This window comes from Myxine glutinosa, chromosome 5, assembly GCF_964187855.1.
Source record: "Myxine glutinosa chromosome 5, kmMyxGlut1.1, whole genome shotgun sequence".
NCBI lineage: Eukaryota > Metazoa > Chordata > Myxini > Myxiniformes > Myxinidae > Myxine > Myxine glutinosa.
Genome location: NC_136265.1, coordinates 136,059,595 through 136,084,740, shown reverse-complemented (window position 1 = coordinate 136,084,740; position 25,146 = coordinate 136,059,595). Strand labels below are relative to the sequence as shown.

Sequence of the window (25,146 nt, the reverse complement as noted above, 5' to 3'; positions counted from 1 at the left end):
CAGAGGAATATGGTGGGCAATTCGCCATCGCCTGGTCGTGAGCTCAGGTCAGGAAATTATACCGTTGTGATGGTACCAACACCTTACGGCCTACTCTTTTTAAAAGACACCGTCGGGTATTTGAAATTCACAAGGACGTGCGAGCAGTTGGGAATATTTTCTTCTTCCTTCGTTACGCAGCACACGGGTGTGGCCAGCACCATTTTCTGGGGCGCAGCTGTACTACTGATGTGTGACAGTTGCCCATGTAGGATAGAGCAGGAATTTGGATTTTGTTCAGGGTGCCGGTGTCAGCTCGCCTACACTTTGTGGGATCTTTAACGTCCATAAACATGCCGGCAGACGGCACGCCGAGCTTCATGTCCATCCGAGGGACGGCACAAATTTATGAATCGTCCTGCTTGGGAAACACCAGTATGACGGTTTATAGCCGAGTCAAGATACAAACCCAGGCGAGACGGCCCAGAGACGAGTGTACGTACCCCTTGGCTATCCGAAAAAACCTGCACTTGGAATTGCCAGCTGAGAATGCCCTTTTAAACGATGGCTTACTCCATCGAACAAACGTCCTGCCGGCAGAGCACCGACAGCAACGCTACGTGACCCTCGAGCTACGACGTTCGCAAAAATGAAACCTTAACCACTCATCCAAGTAAACGATAAATAAAACTTCCTTCGAAGACTTTCGTAACCTGAGGTGTTTGGTCAATAGATGGGCGACGGGATTCAAAGCGTGTGATGTGACGAGCACGCTCCGGCAAATGTGGTCAATGGGCCATAAAGTTGGATGAAGCGGGGATGGGAACCGTTACGTGACGTTTCAATCATTACCGACTCGGGCCTTCCTTCGATGTTCACCGAACGATGGTCATTTTGGTGAAGTTAAATTTGTGTGGCATTTACTGACGACGGAGAGGTCCGTTATTCCAGATGAATCAGAAAAGCGGTCTGGCATCGATTATCATGCCAGCGGCGTTCGTGTTCCTTTGCATTATCACAGCAAATCAAATCCAACGAGTGAGCATCAAGCGGCTTTTAATGATCAAAGCACTCACTTCAGACTTGCCACCACCTGTAAGAAACAGCCGTATCGTCAAGTAGTCCGGCCTGTTGTCTCGCCAGAGCTACGGAGACAGAGAGAGAGAGAGAGAGAGAGAGAGAGAGAGAGAGAGAGAGAGAGAGAGAGAGAGAGAGAGGGGGGGGGGGTGCTGTACATAAACTGGCATTTATCCAATCAGAAGTACTTCACAAATTAATATGTATATGTATATGTATATATATATCTACTATATAAGAGAGATATCTGTCTGTGTGTCTGTCTGTCTGTCTGTGTCGCCATTTTTCTCAGAGATGGCTGAATGGATCTTCGTTAAACTTTCAGGGGTTCATCAGTGAGTGCCTGGGAGTGTTTTAGGCAAAAAATATATATAAAAAATATATATAGATCGTTATTTTGGAGTTAAAAATAAATAAAAAAATTGATCGATAGTGCCCGAGCCTTTTTAAATTAATGACAGTTATATACAAGTACACATTCGCATAAATAAATACAAAACAATAACCAGACATTTGAATACAAATATTTAATCAAACTATTCCGGAAGTGTACGAAGTTGGTAGTACGGCTTCTTCTTCTTCCTGAGTAACATCACACTTAACTCAGAAACGTGATGAACGCCACATTCACCCACCAGCATATACATATGAATCCCCTTCCTCTCTTGCCTCCCCCCCCCCCCCCCTCCCCAGCCCTGCCCCCCCCCCCTCCCCTGCCCCCCTCTCCCCTCCCTACCCAGCAACGCTAGGTACTTCTGCTAGTATATATACAGTATATATCATCTGGATATATATCCTATATCCAGAGGTGGATGCCATGAGGTGAACATGGACACAGGAGAGATGATGACATTGTAAAATAAATAAATAAAGTGATGATAAAATCTTCACCTTGTCATTGAAAGATGCCAAGAGGTCAGCAAACCAGGTAAAATGCGAAATGTCCCGGCACATCCACACAAGGTAAAGGCGTGACAAGCAGAATGGCTTCCAGTCGTACCTGCCGATTGAGCAGCACACAGACAAAAGAAAGAGCAGCGACTTCGAGCACATAAAACTTCCTTCAGCTTATTGGTGCACAGATAACGCATCACCTCAACTTCCATCAGCAACATTCCGCTCACAACCTTGTTTGAGAGATTTCATTCCGACTGCCAATGACGATGGGTCAACAAACTGACATCATCACGAGGCGAGGGTTGATTTACAAGGTACTTTGATACAGCACTCGGCTATTTGGCCCATCATGTCTGTACTTTATCAATACAATGCTTCGTCAGTCTATCAATTCATCCACTAAATTTTGGTGGGGGTGGGTGAGGCGTGGTTGATTGGTGGGGAAGAAGAGTGCAGGGTGGGGGAAAGGAGGAATGGGAGTAGCAGACACAGGGACATAATGAATTTTTTTTTTTTGGGATGGGAGATGAAGGTGAGGGTGAAGGATATTGTAGGGTTTCAATGAACCAACACCAGCAGCACATTCACCTTTTGGTGACACTCTCTCTCTCAGACATCACAATCACTACAAATGTAAAAATCACCCATCCATCCATACAAGTCCTGCCAATATCTATGTACAGGTAACCCCATCATCCCAAATGCTTCTACATACCTATCTAACTCCAGTTTAAACCTATCTACTACTTCTGCTGCTGTTATCTTTCCAGGGAGACCATTCCATGCATTAACTATTCTCTAAGAAAGAGAGCCCCCCCACACTTCAGTCCTATCTCTTTACAATAAGGGTTTCCGGTCTGCCTATTATATTATACTTAGTCATGCGATTTTAGTTGTGCAATAACATGCCAATGTTGTGGCAGTGCTTCTTACATCAGTGTTCGGAGGACCGCCACAAATGGCGTGACTCCAATCCCACCAGCTATGCATAGGCCAATCTCGTAGTTGAAAATCTCTTCCGTCGGGCCTCCAAAGGGACCATCCACGTAGAGTCTACGGCGTGCAAGAAGAGGGAACTCAGTACAAAATTACCACCACGTATGTTCACTTGTATGTCACAACTTAGACACGTTGTTAACCCTTGATTTTAAAAAAAGAGAAACAAAATTCTTCACCGCCTAAAAGGACATCAATGTATAACTAAAGGAGATGGGATAATTGATACTCTAATTGGTATTGGCTCAACTATTCTTAAACAAATATCTAATTGGTTCAACCGCTTCTGCCATGGGAAATGTAGCGGGTGCTGTAAAGAGTATAAAAGACTGATTATATATTATACTTTATTTATAAAAGGGTGGAATAGGGCGACAAGAACATCTATAACCGAAATAATTATGGAAGTGAACAAAACAGAGCAAGTGCTGCCCACACGGAGGCTGGATGGCAAAGCTATATTCAGAAGGGAAGACAGCATGGTCTGTATTCCCCCTTCAAGCTGTCTCCGGTAGCTCATTATCGCTGCGAGTCATCCAGATCTGTGTCCGATGATCAGGAAAGTCAAATTGAACTTCATCGTTGTGGCTCAAAGAATATCATCTTTCCAAGTTGTTGTTAAGCTGAACGGCCCATCTACATTTGTTTGGAGGTTTAAAAGTATCTATCTATAATTCCAGTAATCTCTGTGTGTATGTGTGTGTGTCTGTGTGTGTGTGTGTGTGTTTGTCTGTGACCGCTGTTTCTCGACAACCACGGGTCCGATATACTTGAAACTTGCCAGGTATATTGCTGGGGACCCGAGGATGTGCCTTTTCAAGGTTTGAAATTAATCGGACAAGTGGTTCCCAAGGTATGGTCACCGTACTCGCAAGCCGTTCGCTTTGGCTTTGCGAATGGACCAAACCATTTCATGTAAATAGAGGGGGGGGGGGGGGGGTTCTGTGGTCGTTCGCTTTGGCTTTGCGAATGGACCAAACCATTTCATGTAAATAGAGGGGGGGGTTCTGTGGTCGTTACTGCATGTAAACGCATGTTTTTTTGCACGCACGTACGGGCAAGCACGTACGGGCAAGCACGTACGTGCGGGCACGCCCTAGTATTTGAAAATCCATCAACTATATAATGCGGCCCATGTGGTCGTAGGACAAATGTTTTGAAGAACAGGTCTTGTGGTGCACTCCAATGTATATGTGGCAGGTGTCGTTTCAGCAGTTTTGAGGAGACCGTGTATTAAAAGCTCTCTAAAAGTATTTATTTTATTATCATGACCCGGAAAGATGTGCACAGACCTGCAGGGGTGACCGATATCGTGACGGTATCACCGCAGTGCAGCACCCCAAAACAGGTACATCAATAAACATTCCCGTGGGTGGATGCAGCACCGCTATCAGACCAGACCCTGACAGCATCCACCCAGAAGTGTTGGTCACAAAAGTATCATTCCATCAGTTTTGGCCCCTCTCTCTGCCCCCCATTTTACCTATAACTCCACTTCCCCCATTTGTCACCCCCCTCTTGCTCCCCATCACACCCCTTCTTTCCCCATCCCATATGACTGCACGAGACAATTCCTCTCAAGGTCACAAGCTCCGCCTTGCGGTGATGTACAGGGCCCAACGTCGCCTCGCCGCCATCCTGTTAGGGCAAAAAGCCAAGCTCGCAAAGAAATTACCCCTGACGTGACCTCCCGAAACCCCATATTCCTGCACCATCGCATTCAACCTTATTTATTTTATTTTTTTCTAATAACCACTATTGCCAGAAAAATTACAATGAAAGCGAGGTCTGGGCAGGGGGTCGGGGGGAATGAATCACATTTATGACGCAATTCTCCGAAATAAGAAAAAATGATTGCACAGTTAGAAATCGCCATTTAAACTCGAGGATAAATGAAGGACGATGGTGAGCACCAGGAGGAAAATGATGAAAGGATGATTTAAATTTTCTTACAGTATATATAGCTAATTGTTAGCGAGAATTGCAGGTGTTAAATAATGCCAATAGGTTCTCCGAGTGAAAAAAAATATTTGGGCCAAAGCTGTGTCATGTCAGATGATCTGCCATGCAGATTTCAATGGCATGGGTACCAAATGATATGACAGATGCAGAATATTTTGTCCACAGCTATCGGTTGGAAGATGTAAAGGAGAGAACACCTAAAAGTCATCATTGAAACATGTCAGGACCTCAGCAAGCATACAAAATAATCTCATTATGAGGATAAGTCATCACCGTGCGATGAATTTCATTACGAGCATGTTAGTCCTTGAGCCAACCGGCCATTTTTTGAAGTGAATGCTCCGGCGGGGGGAGTAATTCTCATTATGATTTTCCATTAGACCAATGTCTCAAGTGTCAGAAAAGGTGTGATGGACATCTGAGAACGGTAGCTTAGTGCCCGGATGGACGCCATCTTTGAAACCACCCAGCTCGAAAATGCCCATTTGGTGGGGTACATTGTTGCACGTGTATCTGGACTTCTATACTAGCTATCGATGTGCGGTTGACGACTAAATATACGTCCGATGTGTACCGTCTAAATAAAAAATAATATGAAGCATTTTGTTTTAGATTAATTATTATAAAAATCAATTATCGAAAAAAAATCATATATTTTTCAATATTTTATTATTAGACTTGTACTTTTTTTAGTGAAACAAGACTGGTATGATTTTCCAAATTATGCATTGTGCTACACCGTTTATCTGTCTATAAAAATAACTCAAAAACTAAAACATATCATCCACCACGAGTGTACACAAAAAATATATGAAAAGGCATGCACTTTCCACAAACCGAAACTATGTCAGTTGGAATTTCCCGCCGATAATCAACCCACAGAACCCAGTGCCGAAAGTGACGTCAGTCTATTCTATATCTATATTCTATATTCTATATCTCAGTCTGAGATTTGTTGCGGTGACCTGATTAATTTCTGAGGGGGGGGGGGGGGGGGGGTGGGTGGCTTAAGAACTAAAAGTGAACATGTTAGATGGCGCCACATACAACTCTATTATAGAGTTGTATTGTGGCGCCATCTAACATGTTCACTGACTTGGATGAGTATGTCTATGTAAGCTGGCGAGCTTTTCGGATATCGGAGTAATCTAACGTCAGTCTTTTTGTTCTTTCAGCTGAGATGGCCGGTGTCGAGGCGAAACGGGCGAAGATTGAACCTGAGTCCGGAACGTGCATCCTGTGCAGCAAGAAGTCGCCACTCTCTGAGCTAAGCAAGGCAGCGGGCAACAATTTTTGGAAGACATTGTGTGACGCAGCCGCAGTTAGAAACTTTTATCCAATTCTAAAGCTAGTCCAAGAAGGCGCAGTTGAACTTCCTAATATTCCAATATTATACCATAGGGCTTGTAGATCAGACTTCACTCACAAAAACCACCTAGCTACTTTGACCAATGCAGCTAGAAGTTCTTCAGTTGATACTGGCGATGCGGTGCGACGGCGATCATCACGGGAAGAGACAGGATCAACTTCAACGGTCTACGATGATAAATGCATTTTTTGCCAGCGTGCTTCAAAATTCATAAAAGGCAGTCGTACCCGTGAAACAGTTGTCTTGGCTGTTGAACTTCGAGCAGATAAGACAATAAGAGATGCTGCGACAGCTCGCAATGATGAGAGAGTTTTGGCATTGACTACACGAGATATGGTTGCAGCTGAGGCTCACTACCACTTCTCCTGCTATAGAAACTACACACGGCCCCAAAAACCTCAAGTAGAAACTGACATTGAAGATAATATCGAGAAAAAAGAAATGATACGATGTATATTCAATTTCATTCGCACTGACTTGTTCTTGAACCCGAGGATTGTTCCAATAGTTGATGTTGCAACAGATATCCTGTCTTCAGATACATTTTCAGTTGATGTTCGTGACTCCATCAAGAAGAATCTGCAGCGCACATTACAAAGAGAGTTTGGAGAATCGCTCATCTTCTTCAATGTGAAACACCGTGTATACTTGATGCCCGATAATCTGACAAAGCGAGAGATTGCTGCAGAGTGCGTAAACCTGAAAGCAGAAGTGAAAGCATTTGAACGAACGGACGGTGAAAGTAACATTGTGCGTGCAGCTACTTCACTGCGACACCAGATCAAAGATGCTCATTACAATGAACGTTGGCCGCCTCAGCCAGCAGAACTCACTTCAGATTACGTGAAGATACCAGATTCTCTTCGTGTATTTCTGCATACTTTGATTTGCGGGAGTGGGGGTAGCTCTGCGCGTGCCGACACACTGGTATGGTCGATGGCTCAAGATATCATCAATGCTGTACACCGGGGTACCATCAGAACATCGAAGCATGTCCTACTTCCGTGGGTCATGAAAACGCTCACCGGTAATACAGAGGTCATCAGAATATTGAATCGACTCGGGCACGGATGTTCGTACACAGTTCTGGAAGAAATCGAGACAGCGCTATGCATAGACAAATTAGCAAGTGTGGAGAAAGATACAGTACCACTTCCGTCACATGTGCACCCTTCGGTCCCGACTGTATTAGCATTCGATAACATCGACAGGCTAGAGGAATCGCTGAGTGGTGGCGGAACATCGCATCGCGTCAACGGTATCATCGTCCAACCGAAGTCGCAGTCGTGTTTGCCGCCCCAACCTCCATCGGCAGTATCCAAAGCAGATAAGAAGCGATCTATCCCGTCATCCAGCGATTTAGTTCCAATATACAGCGGTGGGAAACGAGAGGGCCCACCTGCAATCAAGCCTGCAGATCTTTCTGACACTCTTGCAGGCGCAACATCCCTTGCGCAGCGCCGAAATCACGTATGGATTATGACTCGCATGCTGGAACCATGCGACCAGCCAATCAGTTCGTGGACTGGTTTCAACATCATGACTAGAGATCGTGTTCAGGTGACGGAAGATGTAGTTGGCTACCTGCCGACTATAAACGCGCCTGCCACAGATATGGCAACAGTGCAAGAAATCCTCAGAGAAGCTCTGAACATCATGTCATCACTTCAGCTTGAGCGTATACCGGTGGTGCTAGACCAGGCACTATTTGCTAAGGCGACCGAAATAGCATGGAAAGATGTCGATCGATATGGAAGAATCGTGCTCATGATGGGGAACTTCCATACCATCTGTAACTTCATGTCGAGCATTGGGAAAATGTTTGGAGATGCAGGCCTTCGGGATGTAGCTGTTGAGTCAGGAGTAATCGCTGAAGGTTCCATCAACAGGGTTCTGGAAGGCAAGCAATACAACCGTGCTGTGCGACTCCACAAGTTGATGTACGAGGCACTAATGCGCATCATTTGGAAGGGCTTCCAGGTGTGGATAGAAAGCAATCATCCTGACAAGGAACCCCAGATTCGAAGCACTGACCTCAAAATTCGCAGCATCAAGGAGGATGTTTGCCACGAGACTCTCGCTGCTGCTCTCGATGATGATTCATGTGTACAGAGCTTTGACATGTTCGCGAAATACCTACATTTTCTGCGAACCAAACATGGAGACCTGGCTCGCTTCTGGATGATGTATATTGATATGGTAGAGACCCTGCTGGGGTTGATTCGTGCGGATAGAGAAGGCGACTGGATGCTTCACTTGGCTTGTGTCAGAAGAGTGATCCCTTGGTGTTTCGCAATGAACAAGGTGAACTATGCTAGATATCTACCAGTGTACTATGCACAGATGACGCAACTCCACGAAACATGCCCCGAGTTGTACAGGCATTTCAATCAAGGCTACTTCTCCGTACAGCTTAGACCAGGGAATCCATTTGCCAGAATCGCTGTTGATCAGACAACAGAAGAAACAGTAAACAAAGATACGCAAACAGCTGGAGGAACACGAGGTTTTAGTCTTCGACAAGGGGCTGTGTCACGATACTATCTAACTGCAGAAAATCGGGCTACTGCACTGAGGCAACTACGAGAGGCAACTGAGGCAACAGAACACTGTATGTCACCTGTGGTGAAAAATGTGTGGTACTGACCCGCGATAGGTGGAAGTTGGTGCAAGCACTCGAATGTAGCCACGAGGAAGCAGACACGCGTATGTTTCTCCACGCAAAGCACGCCGCTACCCACTACAAGACGATCATCTTAGTGGCAGATGACACCGACGTTCTGATCATCAGTCTTCATCTCAGCAGAACCATCGATAGTCAGCTCTTCATCAGACGAGGAACAAAGGTTCGAGTCAGAATGATCGACGTTGGAAAGTTGGCTGCGGTATTGTTGGGGTCTGGAGTTTGCAGTGCATTGCCAGGGCTTCATGCATGGAGCGGGTGTGACACTGTGAGTGCTCTGGCTAGCCAAGGAAAGATAAAGGCTTTGAAGCTTGTGCAAGCGAATGAGCTGTATCTTCAAGCATTCACAGATCTGGGATCTTCGTGGAATGTACCAACAGACGTCTTCAATAGCATTCAGGCCTTCACGTGTCAGCTGTACGCCAAGAACACGAAGATCGTCGGTGTTAATTCGCTCCGTTATCACATGTTCTGTGCAAAGAAGGGCCAGATCGAATCTGGACAATTGCCGCCTTGTGAAGACTCCTTGATGCAGCATACGCTTAGGGCCAACTATCAGGCGGCTATCTGGCGACGCAGCCTTGAAAACCTACCAGACGTCCCAACACCATCAGCAGGACATGGTTGGGAACTCGATGATGGCGGTTCGCTCACAATCCGATGGATGGCGGGTCTACCAGCTCCAGATGTCGTCTTGAATCTCATCTCATGCACATGCAGAAGGACGTGTCGACCGTCAGATTGCTCCTGCATACTGAATGGGTTGAAGTGCACTGTTGTGTGTAAGCTGCAGGGATGCTCCAACATGGTGCAGGATGATGCTATCGTGGCTCAGGATGCCAATGACTCTGATGGCGACTCTGATGATTAACTTTGTGTGCACTGTATATTGTATAGCATATGTTGTTCTCTATTATAATGCAGGCCAAATTGCCTGAAAATCTTTATAGACAGATAAACGGTTTAGCAAAATGTATAATTTGGAAGATCATACCGGTGTTATTTGACTAAAACATGACATGTTCAATGATACCTCCGCTTGCTTATTAGGAATATACATCGTATGGTGTTAAAATCAGCTCCATACGTCTTTCCAAACTCTAGTAATGAATAATTAATATAATTGGCGGCCATTTTGAAATCCAAGATGGCCACCAAAGTGCAGATTTCCTATGTAACAATTTCCGCCTGCTTATTAGATATCGTATGGTGTTAAAATCCTCTCCGTACGACATTCCTAACTTGCGTTATCGTCAGAATGGATAATGCCAGCGGCGGCCTAAGTCATTTTATGCCTCTTTACATTTATTTGTTGTAAACTCGTGGTGGATGATATGTTTTAGTTTTTGAGTTATTTTTATAGACAGATAAACGGTGTAGCACAATGCATAATTTGGAAAATCATACCAGTGTTGTTTCACTAAAAAAAGTACAAGTCTAATAATAAAATATTGAAAAATATATGATTTTTTTTCGATAATTGATTTTTATAATAATTAATCTAAAACAAAATGCTTCATATTATTTTTTATTTAGACGGTACACATCGGACGTATATTTAGTCGTCAACCGCACATCGATAGCTAGTATAGAAGTCCAGATACACGTGCAACAATGTACCCCACCAAATGGGCATTTTCGAGCTGGGTGGTTTCAAAGATGGCGTCCATCCGGGCACTAAGCTACCGTTCTCAGATGTCCATCACACCTTTTCTGACACTTGAGACATTGGTCTAATGGAAAATCATAATGAGAATTACTCCCCCCGCCGGAGCATTACTTTTGGTCTGGCTCAAGGACTATGTGCGATGGACGAGCAGGATTGGATAGCCAAGTGGTCTGCACAATTGTCCTTGAGCTGTCTAGCCTGGTTTAGAATCTCGACCTATCCACTATAAACTCTCGCTCTGGTGTTTCATGTGCAGGGCGATGCATCAATGCGTGTGTGTGATATCCATCTCGAATGACATCAAGCTGGAGGACCCGTCTGCCAATGCTGGGCCTTGGTGGATGTTAAAGATCCCCGCAGAGATATTCGCGAAGAGGAGGCGATTTATCACCGGCACCCTGAACAAATTTTAAATTCCTGCCTGAATCGCATTTAGTGTGGTGAACCGTCCAAATTTGATTCCTTCTTGGAAACGTTTCTCAACTTGTCAGGAACACACCGGAGCTCCATCAGGAGTACTGGCCTCCATTATTTATTATAAGGGACAGCATTTTGTTTGTGGGCAATTGCGTTGCAAAGTAACAAGTTGCATCTCAATATAATGAATAAAATTAACTCAACATACAAAAGCTATTTCAATATATTAACTCGATATACGATATGATCTGCTTAACAGAAACTTTCCTCCTCCAAGATGTCTCTTATTCCTTGACATCTCTCCCTGGTTACTCCCTCCTCTGGTATGATAGACCTGAGCTTCATCCGGGTGGTGGGGTGGCTATCTTTATCAAAAACTCTCTTCCTCACTCTCCCTGCACTGCCCTCTCTCCAGCCCACCCCCAGGAGTACCTCTGGCTACGGCTTCCTCTCCGCTCCCACCTTTTGTTCATATGTGTTCTGTACCGTCCTCCAAACAGTGATGACTCCATTTACATTTCGCTGTCGGACAACATGGACCAACTTCTATCAACTCATCCCAACTCTCTCTTCCTCATATGTGGCAACTTTAACTGTCATCATTCCAGCTGGCTGGGTGTGGGTTCCTCTCACACCAGCCATGGCACCTCAGCAAAGGACTTCTGTGACTCATTGGGACTGACACACTGTCAATTTCCCGACCCGGATCTCAGTCAACAGTACATCATCTATTCTAGACATGGTTATGACTAACTTCCCTGCAAATGTCTGCTGTTCTTCCTCTGCTCCAATCGCTTCATCTGATCATGTGCTTGTTAAAGTGGACATCTCTTTGGCCGTTCTCAGAGAGCCTCCTTAGCGTCGACGAGTCTGGCATTTCACTCATGCCAACTGGCACTGTCTTCAAGCAGCCATCAATCATCTGGACTGGTCTCCCATCTCCACTGCTTCTGACATCAACTCATCCTGGGAATTCTTCCAAAGCAAACTGCTCTCTCTCATGCACAGATTAATCGCATCGTCTTCAGTTGTCATACCCTTCCTCCCGTCCATGGTACACGGAATGTTGTGGTGAGGCAGTTGCCCTGAAACAACTTGCCTTCGCCTCCTGAAAGGCAAACTCAGTTCCTTTCACAGAGCTCGGAACAAGTGTGTCTACCCTCAGGAGAGCCAGGAAACTACATCTCTCTATTCTCAAGAATGAACTCTCAAACCTGTCTCCTTCCTCTAAATCCTGGTGGCATCTGGTCAAATCTGTTTCTGGTGATTGTTCCCCTCCATCCCCTCCCTTACCTCAAACGGTTGCAGAGCTGACACTGCACGTGAAAAAGCTGAATGCCTCAACTCTGTGTTTGCTTCAAAATCTTGTGTCCCAACCCCTTCTATCTGTACCCACCTTACCCAGTCGAACACAGCTGCTCCCAGACTCTGGGTCCTTCTCTCCTGACAAGGTGGAGAAGTTTCTGTCAAACCTTGACTGATTCTGCAACTGGACCAGACGGCATCAAGCCCATGGGTCCTAAACTCCTGCTGTGCCACTCTATCTCACCCTCTCTCTGTTCTCTTCACCCTGTCTTTTGCTCAAGGTCATCTATCATCTGCTTGGAAATCAGCCAACATGACCACTTTACACAAAAAAGGTGCAAAAACAGATCCTTCCAACTACAGACCAATCAGCCTGCTCCCAATCATCAGCACTGTCATGGAATCCATCATTGCTTCTGATATTAAATCCTTCCTCTTCTCCAATGGCTTGATCTCGGATTATCAATTTTGATTCAGACCAGGTCATTCTACTCTGGACATGTTGCTTCTGCTGTCTCAACCATGGATGAAGGTCCTCAATGCCAAACAGGAAATCAGAGCTATCTTCCTTGACGTATCACGTGCCTTCGATACGGTCTGGCACCCCGCTCTGCTCACCAAACTCTCCTCTTATGATATCCATGTAAATCTCCACGCATGGCTTGCAGACTTCCGGGCTTCCTTTCTGGTCGCAGTCAACGTGTGGCCCCGAAAGGAATTCTCTCATCTCCCTTCCCTGTTCAGGCTGAAGTTCCTCAAGGCAGTGTTCTGGGCACTGCTTTTTCTGGTCTTCATCAATGATTTCTCCGACTCTCTGGAAAATCCTCTTTTGCTGATGACTCCACTCTCTGCCGTTCTATATCTCATCCCTCAGATCGGCAGTCTGCAGCCTCTTCACTCTCTGCAAATTGGGATAAAATCACAAACTGGTCAAACAAGTGGAACATGTCTTTCAATCCTGACAAATCTCACACTCTTACGATGTCTCTCCGAAAAGACCGACTGGACAACCCTCCCATCTACTTTCTGAATAATCCTCTCCAAGAAGTTCTGTCACTCAAGCTTTTGGTTCTCACTATCTGCCATGATCTTTCCTGGGAAAACCACATTTCAAAGCTGGCTTCCAAAGCCAGTCGCCGACTGGGCATCCTCCGTCGTGCGAAGTCCTTCCTTGGCACACCTGAGCTCCTCACCACATACAAGGCTTTCATCCGCAGCTCAATGGAGTACTGCTCTCCCCTCTGGGCTGGTGCTCCTGCCTCACACCTAGCTCGTCTTCACGCTGTTGAAACCAAAGCGTTCAGAATCATTGGAATCTCCCGCGATGAAGCTATCTCCGAGGGCCTTTCACTTACTCACCGCAGGCAGGTGGGTAGTCTTTCAGTCTTCTACCGACTCCTCTCCGGCCTTGCTCCCCCCGCTCTCTCTGGGCTCTGTCCCCCAAATATTCCTACAGGTCGCACAAGATCTGCCTGCAACCCTCTTATGGTTAAACTGCCAAAATCAAGACTCTCTGCTCACCTTCTCTCCTTCATTCCTCTTTTCTCCCACCTCTGGAACAAACTCCCTCACTCTCTTCAATCCCAATCCTCCCTCCAGGTCCTTAAAACGGCTGTTCACCACCATCTCTTATCTTCCCCAATCCAAAACCTTGATCTTTTCTACCCCCGCTAATTTCACCCCAAATCCACTTTTTTGAGGTGCCGACTTCTTTCCTGGAAGTCCTTGGTGTCTTTGCGTTTTATGCCTATCCTGCCTCCCCCCAGGCCCTCTCCCTCCCACACATCTCCCGATGTCCCTGCTCTCAAATGTTGTGTTTGTGTGCTTCCTCCCCTTCTCTCCCCATCTTGTCGACCGCTCCCCTTTTTATATACTTTGTTTGCTTGTTTGATTTGTTTGTTTGAAAAATGTTCGCTCTTTCATGAGCCTCGACTCTGTATACACAAAAAAAAACCCCACGTAAATCAAAACACCTCACTATATGAGAGAGAGAGAGAGAGAGAGAGAGAGAGAGAGAGAGAGAGAGAGAGAGAGAGAGAGAGAGAGAGAGAGATAGAGAGATAGAGAGATAGAGAGATAGAGAGATAGAGAGATAGAGAGATAGAGAGATAGAGAGAGAGAGAGAGAGAGAGAGAGAGAGAGAGAGAGAGAGAGAGAGAGAGAGAGAGAGAGAGAGAGAGAGAGAGAGAGAGAGAGAGAGAGATTTAACCTACCTTGGAAAATTATTCTGCTGAAAAAATGGCAAAACCTCACCACTGGAGCCCACACCGGAAATGAGTAAATTCTGCAGAGATGCTGGGTTGAGGAAGACAAGGAAGAGTAATGGTCATGGCATTAAAGACCCATTTTTAATTTCCGTCAGGCATCTCCAAACACATTTTAAAACGAAGCAAGTTGACAGCTGTTAAGGGACCATGGAAGAAAGGAACGAAAATGATGATGAAACGTTTGCAGTGCTTTACCAATTGAAGCCAGAGCAGTCACAAATCGGGCCGCTCTCATAGCTCGGTGATAATCAGGCCACTGCTCATGCAAGAGAATCACATTCTCCTTTCCTCCACGGTCCCTTTACAGCTGACGCAAGGCAGAAACGCCTCTCACTTGCCCAAAATAAAACTCATCGTGACCTTATCCTGTTCACCTGCCACACATTGGAATTTGCCATTTGCAGGCTTTTTGTTCGGCAGTCACCGCGGGAGGTTTTCGTGGAGGTCTTAGGCTGTGGTTACATGTGCTGTTCACGCCGAGATCTCGGGTATCGATTTGGGTTGTCCACTGGACACATCGTCATCGACACGATGCTCGAGCAGGTAGAATGTGACAAAGGCAGATCGGGTCAGGAGTGGGTTCGACATTGCTCTTGGTTTAAACGTAATTACATTGGCATCACAGTACCATCAGGTTGCATTCTGTTTCGAAACACTGTCGTCTTTCCTAATGATGAGTCGCCTTCAAGAAACTCGAATTGCAGGAACGAGACCATTAAACCCAGCAAGCCTGCGCAATGGTTGCCAACCTGTGGTTGCTTGTCTGTGGTCTATTCTATTTGAATGCTGAACGTCAAGCAACGAAGCGGCATTGGTGCAACTTCGAAGCGCCAACCTCCCAGACTCTCAAGGGACGTTCTAACTATAATTACACCACCGAGTCTGGCGTTACTGAAATGATTAGAGTGCTGGATCGATAGTAAAGAACAGGATGGACTTGCAGAGGGACAAATTTTCAGCTCTGCGTGCTTATGACGTCATAAACATCCTGCTCCACAGTTTGGCTACCTGACCAAACAAGGTACCGGTCAATTAATGGTATGTGCCGGAAACAGTCGCGGCGTCCCTGGAGATCATAACCTCATCGGAAAACGTGTTTAAATGACTTGAGGCTTCTTCTATTGCACCAAATTAAATTTGACTATTGCTGTGAAGATAGTATTATCCTTTAAAAGTATTGAACGAGTCATTGTTTATGTGAAACAAAGATGGGTTTGTTCAGGGAGCTTACCTGTCCAATCTCCGAGAACACGCAGGTGAACCATAAAACAACCCTTTTCATCCACAGGACACTGCAGGGGGAGGAGGGATGACGGCAGAGTGAGCAAGAATAGAAACGCCAACCCACCTTCAGCATCCCAACACTCAAACACGCACAACACCGTCGATACAAAGACTCCCTGGAACCCAAACGAATGCTTTTCAGGTTTGGCCATCCGTCAGCACGATATGCCGAACAAACATGAAAAATGCCACTTTTGATGGCGAAAGAACCTTTTTGTAACATATTAAGTGAGATTGCATTATGCCATTCCATTAGCTGCTGCGTGAGTGATGCACACTCTGCAGGTGCTTTTCTCGCACCGAGTGACTCTATTTTCTTAAGAATAAACGGCAAGAGGGGCCCGGCAAGATAGTGCAGCGAGAACCCATGACAATGAAAAATAAACTGACAACATGTAATAAGGAAAAGCAAAACAAAAAAGTTCCGTCAGTCTTTCAATCCTATCGGGGTTATCGATGGCCAGAGACACAATTGTTGGCAAAGTGATCAATCTGTTTCCTTGAGCAAGGATGGATCACACATTAAACCCTTATATTGTTCAGCTTGCCTCAATCTCTTGGACTGGAACACAATGTTCCACAACCACAACCACAACCACAACGTGGAACCACAACGTGGACCACAACGTGGAACACAATGTCTTTCTCATGCCCGTTTTTATTTTGTGGAGAGCGGGAGTGGAAGGAGGGGGTTAAGGAAGTTGTTGAGTCGGAATTAACACCGACAGCACATTCACCTTTTGATGAGATCCTCTTACAGACTTTCCAATCACTACAAATGTATACAATCACCCATCCATACATAAAAGTCCTGCTATCCATGTACCCCTCCAGCCCCAATACTTCTACATTCCTATCCAACTCCAGTTTAAACCTTTCTACTGCTTCTGCTGCCATTAACTTTCCAGGGAGACCATTGGATGCATTAACTATTCTCGGAGGAAGAGACCGCCCCCCCTTAGTACAGTCCGAAATCTTTACACTCAGCCTGTACTGGATCCTGGTCTGCCTCTTATATTGCACATAATTATGTGATTTTAGTTGTGCAAGAACATGCCAATGTTGTGGCGGTGCTTCTTACAGCAAGTGTTTGGAGGTACCGCCACAAATGGCACGACTCCAATCCCGGCAGCTCCGCATAAGCCGACGCCGTAGTTGAAAATCACCTCCTTTGGGCATCAGGATATCATGACAGGAAGGCAAACCATGCAGACTTCCAACGAGCACAACGTACCGGTATATTTTATTGAGTTATGGTGGTAAGGACGTTGGACTGGAATCTCAAGGGTTGTCACTTGTCAGCGTCTTGTCCTCATTCCAAATTCCCCATTTGAGTAGAATACAAAGCTGACCACTATACCTCAATACCTCATCCTTCCTGGTTTCAAACTAACACGGTGGTCCAATTTCACTTTATTTGGTGACCCTCCAAAACTTGTGTTTAAAAAAAAACAAAAAACATTGAGAAGTGGATATGTTGATGGACAATCATTGTCACATGATCACATCGTTCATCACATGTTGCAACAATCTTTGTTGTTGTTCGTGTTTGCTTTGCGTTATGTTGCAAGACAGTAGGCATGCATACACACCTGGGTCAAAGTGAACGGATGGCTTTCAAAAGTAGATATCTCTGGACATTGCAGAAAGACATACTGGAAAAGAATAAAGGGAGGCATGTTGCAAGTTTTGCAAAGTAACCACCAGCTTCAAATATTAGTAACAGTCTGTGAGGCCTTTGCACTATCTTCTTTATGTCTAGCTAGGGCTTCAACCTGCATAGACTCCTCCTCTCTCCCCAACCCCACCACTTTCCACTCCCACACCTTTGAAATTCACATCACAACAAACAACTAATTGCACATGTCAAAAAACCCACCTGTCCAGGCCGGGCGGAGAATCCCGGTCTCTGCAGCGCGACTTCTATGACACCTCCTGGAAGGTTTCTCACCGAGGTCACATTGGCAGTCTTTCCCCCACGCACGCATCGCATCAACCGCTCGCCACAGTAAATGCACAGAGGCAGGAGGACCCACATCCAGGACTTCCCCACAATCAGAAAATAAAAAAGCAAGAGGGGACAGAAAGAATATGCCTCAATGTGCCAAACCTTTTTTGGCCTAGACTAATGAAAACGGCACCAAAAGTATGAGTCGACATCGAGGGATGAGATACATATGCAGATTCTTGAGAATGCAACTCAAGAAGCCACTTTGGAAACCATTGTTACATTTTACAAAATCTGAACTTTCTAATCACCTCTGGCAGTTGGGTACGGAAGCGTGGTTCGGCACGGCACACAGAAGGTGGATCCGCGCGATGGCTCTCATGGTAGGGCCGGGGAACACCAGCCCAGTGGATAGAGACATTGGCATGCCCAGATGGCGGAATGCAGCCTGGTATGTGGTCTTTCACATTGGTCTGAATCTTGAGAGCTCCTCTGCGGCAGAGAAATAATTACAAATTCAGCAGAGTATCTGGTAGTGTATTTTGGGGCTTTTTTTGCCCATCACACCCCCCCCCCAACCTTTCCTGTCCTGCCCCACCCACCACCCCCACCCTTTGGCCAACTTGACTTGCTCTTCAAAGCCTCGACAGCAATTGGTGTATCGACAATGATTTTGCAATCCTCATAGCATCTTTCACGCCGAGCTTTCACAAAAGGGATGAATATTGAAAATCATTCCACCATTCCTCCCCTTCCCCACTTTCTTCACCACACATGACTGCTAAGACCAAAACCTCACGAGAAGCTCGCTGCAACCATCGCCTGCCTGGACAAATGTCATTAATGACACCGTCGGACATGGCCTCTTTGCAGCCGGTGGAAAGCAGATAAATCCCGTGAAAATTGCATTGGGAGTGCGTGGGGCAGTCAAGTGTAGGGAGAAGAGAGAGGGAGGGGGGAGGGGGAGGAAGTGGGGGGGGGAGGGGGGGGGAAGAGTGGAACAAGTTTCTCAACTGGCTTCCAAAATAAACAATATACGTATGCACCAAAATCTGCTATAAACCCCATAACCATGGGCACATCCCAAAGAAACAATCCGATCACTGGGCAGTGTATGATCGGTGATGTGTTTGCTATGCCAGAGCAGAAGCTGGAGTAATGCTTCAAGCAGGACTCGGATAAACACCAGAAATGTGCAAATTATGGTTATTGGGATTATAATTATTCCCAAAATGACAGTGATTATGACCACTCAGGATATCTTGGCTTAAGTGTCAATTACTTTTATTCGCAGCAGAAATGTCAATTCGTTGTCCAAACTTAAAACATCCGACGAGAAAGCAAGAGGCATTAATGGATGTGGGAATATCAGAGATTCCAGTGAAATGGCATCTCTCTAATTAAATTGGAGAAGGTAAAGAAAACTTGTGTACACTAATCCATGGTGTTTTGTGGAATGTGTTTATTGTTAGTACCTGTGGGAAGATCCAGGCTATTTATTGGACTTAAGCGACTGGGTTGGGCCTCTGCTAACGAGTAATTGCTTGTGGTTAGTAAAGGTGTCAAGGTTTTTTTTATTGGGGTAATTGTTCGCTTTCCATGGGGTCAGACAAGACGAATGACTATGAAGACGGTTAATTTTAAGCTTTGGTATTGTTTTTATAGAACTTGTATAGAATTCCAGTGGATGCGACGCAAGCGATGACTCACCCGGAAGCGTGACTAAGGAGGAGGACGTAGAAAACGATGTACAAGTTGTGCGTGTACCAGAATACGTTGTACGACACCAGTCTACAAAAAACAGTAAAGCAGGTTGGAGGGTGAGGGTGGCATTCAGTAAATTGCAGCGATACCCTGATAAGCAAGTCGGTTTGTCAATACAATACACTAAATTGAAAAAGTTGATTTGAAGGTAGACTCTCACATTCACGGGCACACAGGCTGATTACAATAGCCTGACGATCACTTCGGGAATGAGTGAAGCCAAGAATGTACAGCGTTGCCAGAATGCGTAGATTAAAGAAGATCGGAGAACAAACACTGCATGAATCGTGACGTGTCTTACCGAAATTGAGGTCGATACTTCGAGACCTGGGAGGACTCCATTCCACCTTCTTAAACCCGCATTTGGAGATAACAACATGAAAGAGCAATCGGAGATTGCAGACCTTCGCCAGGACGTTTTTAAGGCTTTTGTGTTGAAACAAATATGGCGGCAGAACCACGTGACCGATGACGTCATCTTTTTTTCTTTCTTTTTTCTCTCCACCAACTTATCCCGAGATGACGCTCAAGAAATTTCATCTTGATCGGATGAAGTTTTTTACTTGTCGAATTATGACGTCATAATGGAGGCACCGATGACATCATTAACAGTTATTCCTCATGAAGAGTTCTTTACAATGAGAGATGTCTCAAATTTTATATTCAGGACTTTCGGAGATATAGAGGTGCAAAGTTTTCAGTTTTTCAAAGATGGCGCTCATACCATGTGAATTATGACGTCATAATTATCTTTTTTATTCTACAGGAGGAGTTGCACCTATGGTGAAAATTTCCTGTCATTCGGACCAATGGTTGCAGAGAATATTATATTTATTCTGTGCGGACAAACAGACAGAGACAAACAGACAGACAGACAAACAAAAAAAAAAAAACGGACTCAAATGAAATACCCTCTCCCCTGGCGAGGGTAACAATAACGTCTCTAGTCCTTTCGGCAGTAGGCCAACAATGCACAACGTTTCCGAGGCATAGAGGTTACCGTACCTTTGGGGATGATGGATCTATATGAAAATAGATCTGGGTGTGAACTCGTATGCACATCGTTATTTACAAATTTCCTCCTCATGAATCTAATCATTTATTTAGCAGTAATGCCTATTCCTAATGCATTAGATTAATATTTAAACAATGTTGGAAATTATAATTATTCTACAATGCTGACGATTCTACAATATATATTATATTCTTATTATTACAATATAATTCAACGATTGTTCTAGAACGGTAAAAAAAACATTAAATAAAAGCTGACCTTCTGTACTCTTTCCTCATATTCATCTTTTGATCTCAAATCCAAATTTCTTCAGTGTGCACTATAGTGATAAGTTGATAACAAATTTGACTTCTGTTCCAATACTTATGGAGGGCACTGTATTATATGATTTGGCAAAGAGATGACCGTTTTATACTGGACAGTACATGGCCACGCGTGCCATCTGCCATCATTAGTTGGTACATGTTAAAGATCCCACCGTGTACTTCAGGAAGTGTGGGCGAGCTATCGTCGTCACCCTGAACAAATTGCAAGTCGCTGTCCTGACTATACCTATTACCTATGGTCAAGCAATGCAAGCCACCTTCACAAGGTGTTCAGGGGCCCTGGTACATGACTGGGAACAATAAGTTGGTGCACAAACAGATACTTGGCTACCAGTGGTTGCCAGCCAGATGAGGGGCCCCGAAAGAAGAAAGAGACATAGAGAGAGCAGAGATGATCATATGTTGAGGTCTTACAGAATATCTGCATTAGCACCTTAAACTGACTATTTTGAGCCATAATCGTAGACATTAGAGGCAATACTTTAGCCATGGAAGGTTATGAGTGTGAACCTTGCAGAGTTGTAGCGGCATCATCCCTTATTTGCTAAAGAGTAACGAAAACTCATTTGAAAAAGGCGCTGACGAGTGTGGTTTGAATTTTTCATCCCCCGTGGCCGAGCGTTGGCAATAATTTTCTTTGTGGTTGATGTGAGCCAATAAATCATATGTATATATACTGTATATATATATATATATATATATATATATATATATATATATATATATATATATATATATATATATATATATTGTTATGGTTTTTAGAACCTTCACTTGTAAAATAATAAGCCTTGTAAATAATTCCCTGTAAATATCCCCATCTTCCCAAAGGTCAAAGATCGCACCCTAGCTAGGCCACAAGCAACACGTAGGACACCATAGAAACCTCTTCAGTTATCTCATTAGTATGTGTTTCAGGTAAGGATCTGTTCCCAATAGTTTCACTCTGCGTTGTATTAATCAAATAACCTAGGCCCCTTCTCAAATTCCAAACTACATTCATTTTGCGGCGTAGCCGCCCTCCAAATCATATGGCGCTTCTCTACCAGCCGCCGCGCCCGTCTCAAGACGCCATTGACCACGCGGTCGAGTTGGAGAATAAGGGGGGAGGAGCGCCAGGAACGCAGGCGTGGCCCCATCAACGCGTCACAAAGGGAGGTACCGATGAACCCTCGCGACCAATCCAGGCCGAGGCGTGTTCACCGGTAGGCGGAGCGAAGCGGACATGGCTTGACACGCGAGGCATGTAATAAAAGCGCCGCCGCGGACTACTTCGAGAGAGGAGCAGCAGACGAACAAGCAGAAGAGCGAGAGAGGAGCCGCAGACGAACAAGCAGATGAGCCAAAGAGCCACGGAGGCGAGTGGCAGAGAGAGCCACGGAGATTGACCGGCAGAGATTTGAATTACGTACACAGCATACCAGCTTTCCCCCGCTATATAATTGTCCGGTCGGGTCCAACGACACGCGGAGCTGTTTGCCGGGTTTCGCCTCGAACCCTAAGCGTGGACCGGAGCGCGAGCTTGGAGCCGGACTTCGACGCCTACCATCTGCCTGGACCCTTCTCTTCCTTCCCACCACCACCTTTTCGTGGAAGTCAGTTTGTGTTGTCCTGGGCGTGATAAGTGAGACTGTTTAAGCTTGCCCTGTGTATCTGCTTCTTCCTCTTCTTGTATATGCCCTTCTTTCATTTCCTCTTCGGGTTTTGTGTACATAATTAATAAATATCTGTTCTTCCTTTACTTTGGTTTCCTCTCATCCGATCGCTTTCGTGATTTCCTCAATCACAACAGAAGGATGTAAAGAGAAAATGTTGCTAAAGAGCAGATTTAATTAATTCTTAGTTGGGCAAATTTCAGTTTGGTGGAGATTGGAAGAAGAGGACAATAACAGACAATGTACCCACCGTTTTGCCCGGTACACAGACATTCGGAGATTTATGGGCCGAGCATGTGAGAGCCGTTACAACATTATGATTGTAGTGAAATCGTATTCGTACTGAACCCGGGGTGATGCTCGCTGCTCGTTGACACCGCTAGGGGCGTGACTATAAGACCCGCTGCTGCGGACGGTGCTCCGAGACTTCTCCTGTGACACGTTACATCTGGTAGACTCGCTAACGGTACGCCAGCATAGAATATTCAGCTTGCTTGCATTGAATGTTATGAATGGTCCCATGTGATGCCACATCGTATACTTATTGCATTTCCTGCATTACAGGATGATGTCATGATCTAAATGGAATTAAACCACAAGTTGGACTAAAGTTGTGTGGACCTGATTGGTTTTCCACAACACTTAATTCCATTTATATCTACCGACATGGCTGGCAACAAGACGCTGGCGGTTGCTGTATTCTGCGCTGACCCGCAAGCCCCGGATGGTGGCTTGCAACTGAAGCACTGGCTCAGAACATTGGAGAATCATTTCGAGGAGCCTGAGACCGCGCCGATGGCTGCCGCGAAGCTAGCTACGCTTCATTCAAAAATCGACTACAAGGTGTACAATTCCATCGCTCAATTCGCGGCGTATGACCTCTCGATCGCGGAGCTCAAACGGCTGTACATAAAGGAAAAAAGCCCGGTGTATGCACGATATTTGCTGCTAACGCGACGTCAGCAACCCAACGAGGCGATGGACCACTACACCCAGGAGCTCCGACAGCTCTTGCTGGACAGCATCAAGGAGCCACGGACTCCCGCGCAGTCTCAGGATGATCTTCTTTTAGATGCCTTTATTGCAGGGGTCTCCTCCCAGGAACTAAGGCTCAAGCTCCTAGAGAAGACCGACCTGACCTTCGCTACGGCACTCGAGCAAGGGAAAGTATACACCGAAGCGCGGATGCAATCGAACACCTATGATCGCACGCGCCTCTTGGCGGGCACTACACTACACGCCCGGCCGGAGAGTGCTACCGCCAAGGATGCGGACCTGCTCGAGGAACTCCGGGATGCTCCGGAGGAAGACCCAGTCCTGACGGCTGCCGCTACGGCCAGACCCAAGGCCTTACGCGGGGCCGCATGCTTTTTCTGTGGGGGGCCACGTCATGCCCGGCCCGTGTGTCCGGCACGAGACGCTATATGCCATTTGTGCTCGCAAAAGGGACATTACGCGAAAGTGTGCAGGAAAACGGCACGCGGCTCGCGGCTCATTGAATCGCGCGGTCGCGGTCGCGCGGTCGCGGCGACCTTGAATGGGCTCATTGCGGAGCCTGCGAGCCGAGCCCGAAACCCGGCGCCTTACCCGTCTTCGAAGGGGAGGGCCCCTCTCTGCGGGCCCCTGGGCGCTCAGACGTCCTTGGCGGGCGTCACCGGACAGCCACCACAGTCTCATCCTCAATCGGGCATGAAGTACGTGTCCTTGACCAAACTCCGGGCCACGCAAGGGGCTTTGAAGCCTCGCCAAGCCCCAGCGGAACATTCTCCTCGTGTCGTCCACGAGCTAACGGTGGCCCTCACCCCGGAAAAGGCGATTTCGAATACTACGGAGGCCTTTTCCTGCCAAAAGTGTCAAAAGGCGTTTTCAAATACTACGGAGGCCTTTTCCCGTCAGAATTGTCAGATTTTGAATCGCGAAACACCGGAATGCTTGGGAAAGCCCTCTGATGGCATTAATGGATTCCCCATGGACAACGCATACTCCGGCCACGACCGCAAAACTGCTGCTGGCATAGGATCCACCCGCGAGGCTTGTCCGACCCATTCGGGGGGTTCAGTCCCACTCCCAGCAGCCTCGTCTGGCCTGACTCAAGCCCTTATTCCCCTCATGGTCGAAGGCTATTGTGTTTGGGCCTTGGTGGATACAGGGTCTACGGATAGTTTTATCGACCAGCGACTTGTGCTCAGGCATGGATGGCGGATCTGGAGGTCTATGAGACGGATCTTCATGGCTTCCCAGGGGCTTCGACTCAGCACGAAGGGGGAATGCCGATTGAAACTCGTGCTAAAGGGACGGGTTTTTCCTGATGTACACCTTATGGTTTTACCCGCTTTATGTGCTGATATTCTGTTAGGACACGATTTTCTTAAACTGCATGGACGTCTGGTAATGGAGTTTGGTGGGCCTGACACGCTTGTTGTGGGGGCGGACGACGCGCTTGCGGTGTGCGCCCTAGCGAAAATGGACATCCAGCCGCTTTCGCTGTTCCCCAATCTAACCTCCGACTGTACCCCTGTCGCGGTGAAATCAC

At 46.1% G+C, this 25,146-nt stretch overlaps 1 protein-coding gene across 1 annotated transcript in view; it reads right to left on the bottom strand.

Moving 5' to 3' along the window:
- Positions 1 to 25,146, bottom strand: part of NOX4 (NADPH oxidase 4) — a 67,251-nt gene that overhangs the window by 4,722 nt on the left and 37,383 nt on the right. The window contains exons 8-16 of the mRNA XM_068116113.2: positions 19,564 to 19,644; positions 18,165 to 18,345; positions 17,785 to 17,949; positions 17,498 to 17,560; positions 15,853 to 15,913; positions 14,568 to 14,649; positions 2,887 to 3,006; positions 1,948 to 2,056; positions 1,056 to 1,124 (exon numbers count right to left, since the gene is read on the bottom strand). Of these exons, the coding sequence (XP_067972214.2) occupies positions 1,056 to 1,124; positions 1,948 to 2,056; positions 2,887 to 3,006; positions 14,568 to 14,649; positions 15,853 to 15,913; positions 17,498 to 17,560; positions 17,785 to 17,949; positions 18,165 to 18,345; positions 19,564 to 19,644 (931 nt within the window). The remainder of the gene's footprint in view (positions 1 to 1,055; positions 1,125 to 1,947; positions 2,057 to 2,886; positions 3,007 to 14,567; positions 14,650 to 15,852; positions 15,914 to 17,497; positions 17,561 to 17,784; positions 17,950 to 18,164; positions 18,346 to 19,563; positions 19,645 to 25,146) is intronic.